The sequence below is a fragment of the Protomyctophum parallelum genome (genome assembly GCF_964188405.1).
Source record: "Protomyctophum parallelum genome assembly, chromosome: 5".
In the NCBI taxonomy this organism is placed as follows: Eukaryota; Metazoa; Chordata; class Actinopteri; order Myctophiformes; family Myctophidae; genus Protomyctophum; species Protomyctophum parallelum.
This window is the reverse complement of record NC_139702.1, coordinates 28,366,011-28,374,485: the sequence shown is the minus strand read 5'-3', so window position 1 is coordinate 28,374,485 and position 8,475 is coordinate 28,366,011. Positions and strand designations below refer to the sequence as shown.

The window sequence follows — 8,475 nt, the reverse complement described above, 5'->3', positions numbered from 1 at the left end:
CCCGTTTCTATATTGCACATAATGCAGGAGGCAGCAGGACGTTGCATTATTGAAAACGAGTGCTTCCAAACTGTCACTCAGATTTTTTTATTTCCTATTTTGCAGATAGAAAGAGGATCATTTAAGAAAGAGGATAATTTAAGTTTCCCGTACACATGCAATGTTGGCGAGTTTAACGTTGTTTAATAATATCAGATAGTTGTTTTGATGTATGTGCTGTAAAAACCGAAAATGTTTTTTTTGCCACTCAGTAGGCGTGCACGCATAACTTCTGGGTACGATGATGTCACGCACATAGCCTCTAGTCTATTCCATCCACCACTTACATGACTGTCAAGTCAAACATTACTCTATCAATCCCTGCTTTAGAGTCTCAATGTACCCATTTAGGCCTAAGGCCGATTCTAAAAACGCCTCTAAATCCTGACCTAAGGTTTCTGAAAAACTTCAAATATTTATATAGCAGCATCAAAAATGTAACATTTTTGAATACTGTACATACTGTACAGAACCCAAATATGGGTTCCCGGCCTGAGGGGGTAAGATACCAATAGGGGTTCCCGCCCAGAATGGGTTAAATCCTGAGCCTTACACATACAGTCCAAGGGACAGGATTTTGCCGTTTATAAAACTTTAAAGGCAAAATGATTTTGAGGAAGAATCAACTTACTTGACTGAAATGAAAGTGAACACTGCAGGTTATGGAAGAAAGGAAGGGAAACGATTAAAAGGGTATGGGAAATACAGCAAGGAAACAGACAAAGCAGCACACCCCACTCACTGGCTGCATCAATTCCTGAGAAAACCCCCAAAAATAACAAGCAAAAGTCCTTGTGAATATGTTAAATGAATCATTAATTTTAGGTGAGGGCAACAGACATAGCAAATTGCTTTCCCCTCTTATGTGGTACATGGAAATAAAATAAAAAACAACCCTCAACCACAAAGTTAAGTAGTTAGAGATATATATATCCCATATATACTGTAGATGTGAAGCCGATTTTAAAACTCTTTTTATGTGTGGTACTGTCCTTAAAGTGATGAAAAAAAGTTTTTGGAAATGTATTTATATTCTTTTATGTTTTCTGAGCTCAGTTGCACCCAAAAAACCTGAACATTTAACATTCAGTAGAGTTTCTGTTAGTGCAGTTCCTTATGGTCAGCCAAATGAGTTTGTAGGCTTTAGACGGAGATTTTTAAAACTATATATTTTTGGAAACCTTATAGCCTAATGAATCAGAAAATGTTTGTTGCCATTTTTTTCGAGGTCGATAAAGCGGCCATCTTGGAACTTTAAAAATGGCTACTTTCAAAAACGAATTTCTCAATATCTCGCCTACTAAATGACCTAAAATCAAGATTGCAGTGGTTAAATCTACATTTTTGGGGGCAAGGAATCCAATGGAGCCGACTACATTGTAAATGAGACATGTATGGGTGGGTATTTTGCATTTTTACATGATCAAATGGTATTATTCTGGTAATCTGGATATGTATATCTTCCAAACAATGGAATATTTCACAAACACTTTATCACATCTCTCAAAAGACAGGAGACAACTTGAATCAAGACAAAGGGACCTTTAATCAAGAACTTAACAAAAAAATCACACCTGTGTGAAGTGAGGGGCGCTCTTGTCATCGTACATCATCATGACGTAGTACACTATGACATCATCAGACACTATGACGTAAAATTCTCAATTCAGGACAAAGTTTGTGAACATACACTAAAAGCTGGACCTAGGAGGGGATAGTGCCCCTCAAAAATCCAACATATCCCATAATATCTGTACATTGAACGTTCAATGAACTCTAACAAACATGTCCAACATAATATAATATAAATATAAAAAACATAACAAAATGTACAATCTCTCATTGTCTGTTGTTGTTGAAAAACACAGGCTGTTGAGTCTACATAAGCTAATCTCCATCATTTTCATTGTCATCACTGTCACTTGCATATGTGATATCACGACAGTCTTCCTCATTCTGGCAGTCAGAGCTACACTGACAGAGTTCTGTGCAGGGGAGCCCGACTGAATTGCACGAACATCTGTGTGAAGAGCAGTCTGCTTTACACTGACATCTGACCATCTCAATGATGGATTCTGGTGCAGGGAGGAGCTCAGTTGTGACTGGTTTCAGCTGGCCGTCCTTGTCCTTCTGGTAGCCGTTCTGTAGTGGGTCAAGGAACACTTGCTGAGCGATGTCAGCCTGACCCCACACGCTGGCCTGGATATGGGCCCTTAGGACATGCTGCTTGAGGGCACCAAGTGTGGGTGGAAGCTTCTCACTTTCTGCCATGTGTTTGCAGAAAAGATGCCACCTCAGTTCACGGATATTGTCGATTTTGATCCCTTTCGGAGAGTATGCAGTGCAAACAAACGTCGCTAATCGAGAATGAAGATCCTCTGTCACTTTCCTAGTCTGTGAAAGCATTTGAAGAGCCTTAACGGCATGGTCATCTGCTTTTAGGTAGATGCTCAGCCAGGTAGCTTTGCCTATTCTAGAAAAGCGCCCTGTGTTGTCTGCTCCTGTAAATGCATGAAACGCTGGCAAAGCTTTTGCTCGATCTGCAACAAGAGCATTCCATATTGGCTTCACTTCCAAAATCCCAGATACCATGGAAACAGACGTATTTTGCAGCAGGATTTCATAATTTGCAACAACCAACACAAGTACATCTGTGTCCGGGGAGAAGAACATGAGCTGTGCACTGGAAAGGTTGCGACGTGAAGCCAGAACTGCATGGTGGATTAACAAGGTGTCTGCTTCTTCGTGGTTGTTGCCTTCAAAGTACAATCCACTGTTGCTCTCAGTGTGACCTGCAGCAGAAGCGATGACAAGCTTGGGGGACTCTTGGCTGTATTCAATGGTCTTTGATGCCAGATACTCTGTCAGATCCGCTTTTGTTTGGTCATGTGAAAGTAAGCGGCTCATTGGAATGTTCTTGATGCTTGTGTCGTCCCTGATTTGATGATTTGATTGGATGGGATGGTGGTTGTCCAAAAGCTGACAAAGAAGCCACCAACAGTAGTCACAGTAAAAGATTTAAGTGTATGGTTCTACGGTAGACTGATGTCCCTAACCAGAGACTACGATGAGGTGATTCTGGTTTTTGATACCTACAAGGCTGATTCTTTGAAGCACATCACAAGAGAGAAAAGAAAAAAAGGAAAGGATCCAATTCAATATCAAATCAGGGACGACACAATCATCAAGAACATTCCAATGAGCCGCTTACTTTCACATGACCAAACAAAAGCGGATCTGACAGAGTATCTGGCATCAAAGACCATTGAATACAGCCAAGAGTCCCCCAAGCTTGTCATCGCTTCTGCTGCAGGCCACACTGAGAGCAACAGTGGATTGTACTTTGAAGGCAACAACCACGAAGAAGCAGACACCAGCGTTTCATGCATTTACAGGAGCAGACAACACAGGGCGCTTTTCTAGAATAGGCAAAGCTACCTGGCTGAGCATCTACCTAAAAGCAGATGACCATGCCGTTAAGGCTCTTCAAATGCTTTCACAGACTAGGAAAGTGACAAGGATCTTCATTCTCGATTAGCGACGTTTGTTTGCACTGCATACTCTCCAAAAGGGATCAAAATCGACAATATCCCTGAACTGAGGTGGCATCTTTTCTGCAAACACATGGCAGAAAGTGAGAAGCTTCCACCCACACTTGGTGCCCTCAAGCAGCATGTCCTAAGGGCCCATATCCAGGCCAGCGTGTGGGGTCAGGCTGACATCGCTCAGCAAGTGTTCCTTGACCCACTACAGAACGGCTACCACAAGGACAAGGACGGCCAGCTGAAACCAGTCACAACTGAGCTCCTCCCTGCACCAGAATCCATCATTGAGATGGTCAGATGTCAGTGTAAAGCAGACTGCTCTTCACACAGATGTTCGTGCAATTCAGTCGGGCTCCCCTGCACAGAACTCTATCAGTGTAGCTCTGACTGCCAGAATGAGGAAGACTGTCGTGATATCACATATGCAAGTGACAGTGATGACAATGAAAATGATGGAGATTAGCTTATGTAGACAACAGCCTGTGTTTTTCAACAACAACAGACAATGAGAGATTGTACATTTTGTTATGTTTTTTATATTTATATTATATTTTGATGGATATTATGTTGGACATGTTTGTTAGAGTTCATTGAACGTTCAATGTACAGATATTATGGGATATTTTGGATTTTTGAGGGGCACTATCCCCTCCTAGGTCCAGCTTTTAGTGTATGTTCACAAACTTTGTCCTGAATTGAGAATTTTACGTCATAGTGTCTGATGATGTCATAGTGTACTACGTCATGATGATGTACGATGACAAGAGCGCCCCTCACTTCACACAGGTGTGATTTTTTTGTTAAGTTCTTGATTAAAGGTCCCTTTGTCTTGATTCAAGTTGTCTCCTGTCTTTTGAGAGATGTGATAAAGTGTTTGTGAAATATTCCATTGTTTGGAAGATATACATATCCAGATTACCAGAATAATACCATTTGATCATGTAAAAATGCAAAATACCCACCCATACATGTCTCATTTACAATGTAGTCGGCTCCATTGGATTCCTTGCCCCCAAAAATGTAGATTTAACCACTGCAATCTTGATTTTAGGTCATTTAGTAGGCGAGATATTGAGAAATTCGTTTTTGAAAGTAGCCATTTTTAAAGTTCCAAGATGGCCGCTTTACCAACCTCGAAAAAAATGGCAACAAACCTTTTCTGATTCGTTAGGCTATAAGGTTTCCAAAAATATATAGTTTTAAAAATCTCCGTCTAAAGCCTACAAAATTACATAAGGAACCGGACTATGTGGTTTTCTGTCTCAAATGCTCTGGTTTGCCTGTGGACTGTGAGGTTAAGAGTCCACAAAACCCATACATGACATAAGAATTTGTCTATTGGGTCCCTGGCCCAATAGAGATAATTCTGGGGGTCCTTGACATGAAAAAGGTTGAGCACCACTGACATAGAAACATAGGTTTTTCAGGATTTTGTTTTGATTTAGAAGCCTTTTTTTTAATCGACCTCAGTCCAAAATGGGTTAAGGTTTGTAATGAGGTCAAGTACTTAGACCATTATTTAACAAATGACCTATCTGATGATAGGAGAAAGGTCCTTGCAACTGAATGTGTTTTTAATCAAAGGAGGGCATGCGTGTGACATCATCATCAAACCAGGAAGTTATGCGGCAACGCCTACTGAGTGCCAAAAAACTACTTTCTGGCCTTGACAGCCAATAAATGCATCCAAACAGAAAAGTCCAATATGATTGCATTAAACGACGTTAAACTCACTTCGCCACTCGATGTTGCCATTCACTGTATGCATGTGCATACCCTCTATTTCAACAGAGTGTGTGAGAGTGGGAATACTTTTTTTTTCCTTTTTTTTTTAATCAGGAATTTTACCATAAGTCATATTTCAAAAACACACAAAAACAACAATTCACCTACAATATGACTTATCTTTGAAGGTTAAATGAAAGTCTTCTTCATTTTATATATACATTTGCCGAGAGAGAGAGAGGGGGGGGGGGGGGGGGGGGGGGGGGGGGGAACAAAAGGTTTTCTCTCAACGAGCTTTGAAGGCAAACCAGAGGGAGGACGGGCTGTTGTCTTTCATTCCATGTCACGGAAATCAGAGCTGAAGCTGGAGGCGGAGGAGGAGAGGTGAAATAGGTCATTTTTCCTGGATTGGTGGAGGTGGTGGCGTTTTTAAGCAATGCCGGCTCCTCCTCCTGCAGCCACGGGTGTGGCGGTGGGAGCGGCGTTCAGGGCTTTCCCTCGGTGCCGCTGGCCTCCTCTCCGGCGTCCGCCACCGCCGGTCTTGGGCTGTGCACATGAAAAGGAAAACACCAGTGTCAATGGGGGGGGGGGGGGGAACACCAGAGGATCGATCGGCCTGTGGAGCGATAAGTGGTAGTATAGACCGGAGAGGATTCATTGTTTGGTATCCGCCAGTGCGCGGGAGTCGAACGGATGTGCTCTACTGGCTGGCTGAGCTACCTGGAAAGGAGCAATAATGTGCTTTAACCTTAGAGTATATATGAATAGAGACGGCACCCAGAGGAAACCCTGAGGCGAAATGGACGTAGTGGCCGAATTTGGTATTGCAGCGTGGACCCAAACACATGAACACGCAGGTCCGTTGACTATCATTGTGCACGTTCACGACGGCAGCGCATTCGTGCACGCTTGTGCACGTTCAACGGCAGCGCGTTCATGTGTTTGGGGCAAATCCATCCCAGAATGAGCCCCTACGTACCCCTGGGGGTCCCCGGACTGCTTTAAAAGAGACCGGGTCACTCAACAAGACAGCACATTTCTCAGCTTCAAGTTTTGAGCAGAGAAGGTGGGGGAAATCTAAAATAAACTATTCTACAGTGTAGCCACATTTAATCAAATCACCCAAGTGGGGAACAAGTGTATGAGAAGATACAAGTAAGTCTTACAAAGTCCTGACAATTACTTAAAATCGAAGAAAAAAAGTGAAGAATCACTATGGCAATTCCTTTATTTGTCAAAATGTTATAGACACGATAAAGCATTCTGTGATGTTTCTATGACAATATCTAAATTAAAATAGTTTTGAGCTTAGAATAGTTAAGAGATACATTTAGAGATACATGTTGTGGCACAATTTCAACAACTTCTTCAACTTCCTTTATGTATCTTGGTAAATACAGAGAAGATTTATAAGCAAGGATATTCTCTGTTATTTACGAGTCATACGTAGCAGGTGCTTTTAGTTGTGTGTTAATGTTTAAGTCTCTGTAGCTACAGTACCAGTGTAAGGAACCTAACAGACAGTAAAGTACAGTACAGTAGAGGGACCCCCACACGGTAACTGTCATTTCTCAACCGTTTTGGACGCGGGGTGGCTCGCCGGAATCAGGCCGGCACCCTGGGTGCGTTCCTGTGCGTCTGGAACTCCCCCCCAGGAACCCCACACAGAGTTGCACCACTTACTTCACACGGGTGTGATTCTTTTTTTACTTACTCAGTAAGTAAAACTGTTGCTTAACAATAGTTAAGCAACTAAAACAAAACAAACAATAACAGCATGCCAGTTTATAGGCCTTCCTTAAAGTTATAACCAGAGACAAATATTATTGAATACAATGTGATTTTAACCCATTTTGGGCGGGAACCCCTTTTGGTATATTATGTTATAATTTAGCTATTGAAAAATAGCAGATCTACAAGCTCACAAGCCCTACAAGCTTGTAGGTCTGCTATTTTTGACAAATCGAGAAAATAGTTATTTCAGAAAACTATGGACTAGGATATAGAAGTTTTATTTATTTATTTCAAGGTCAGGCCAAAATGGGTTAACTATACCTTTCAAACCGGGATCCCCTTTTGGGGTTGTTGTTGCCATGTATAGTATATACAGTAGCAACGTTTTTGTTTGTTTGTGTAAATAAATATTTGAAGTTTTTCAGAAAACTTGAAGGCGTCTTTTTTTTTATCGGCCTCAGGTCTAAATGGGCTATTGTAGTTCCGGCATTTCAATTATGTCTCTGTTATCAGGAGAGACACAATAACTTATGGATTATAGCTTTAACGATGGAAGACATACTGTATAAATTTAACTATGGAAGACCGGCTTTTACCTTGTTCTCTTTGTCGCCATCGTAACATAGCGTTTCCTCCTCTGTGGTTGTCTAACGCAGCACAGCCCAGCCCAGAAAAGGGTAGAAAGGCCATGCGGGATAATGGCAGAAAGCCATGTTAAGATGCAGGGAGGTTTTTATTTAAGATGTCACCATACGAGATGGGTGAGGGAAAGACGGTATATACGGGAGCAGAGTAGAGTCACATTGGCAGACAGGGGGGGAATAACATATGTTACAGGGGGAATAACATATGTTACAGGGGGAATAACATATGTTACAGGGGGAATAACATATGTTACAGGAGAGACAGGGGGAATAACATATGTTACAGGGGGAATAACATATGTTACAGGGGGAATAACATATGTTACAGGGGGAATAACATATGTTACAGGGGGAATAACATATGTTACAGGGGGAATAACATATGTTACAGGGGGAATAACATATGTTACAGGAGAGACAGGGGGAATAACATATGTTACAGGGGGAATAACATATGTTACAGGAGAGACAGGGGGAATAACATATGTTACAGGGGGAATAACATATGTTACAGGAGAGATATGGCAGACAGGGGGAATAACATATGTTACAGGGGGAATAACATATGTTACAGGAGAGACAGGGGGAATAACATATGTTACAGGGGGAATAACATATGTTACAGGAGAGATATGGCAGACAGGGGGAATAACATATGTTACAGGGGGAATAACATGTTACAGGAGAGACAGGGGGAATAACACATGTTACAGGGGGAATAACATATGTTACAGGAGAGATATGGCAGACAGGGGGAATAACATATGTTACAGGAGAGATATGGCAGA

The 8,475-nt window shown here is 41.7% G+C and overlaps 1 protein-coding gene across 3 annotated transcripts in view; it reads right to left on the bottom strand.

Annotated features, from left to right (window-relative positions):
• Positions 1–4,838: 4,838 nt before the first annotated feature.
• The window catches only part of gtpbp1l (GTP binding protein 1, like), a 30,881-nt gene continuing 27,244 nt past the window's right edge, over positions 4,839–8,475 (bottom strand). For 2 of the 3 annotated variants that reach the window (XM_083764618.1, XM_083764619.1), the window contains exons 14-15: positions 7,640–7,690; positions 4,839–5,855 (exon numbers count right to left, since the gene is read on the bottom strand). In XM_083764618.1, the coding sequence (XP_083620744.1) occupies positions 5,739–5,855; positions 7,640–7,690 (168 nt within the window). In that variant the 3' untranslated portion in view covers positions 4,839–5,738. The remainder of the gene's footprint in view (positions 5,856–7,639; positions 7,691–8,475) is intronic. The other variant, XM_083764620.1, reaches the window with a different exon arrangement.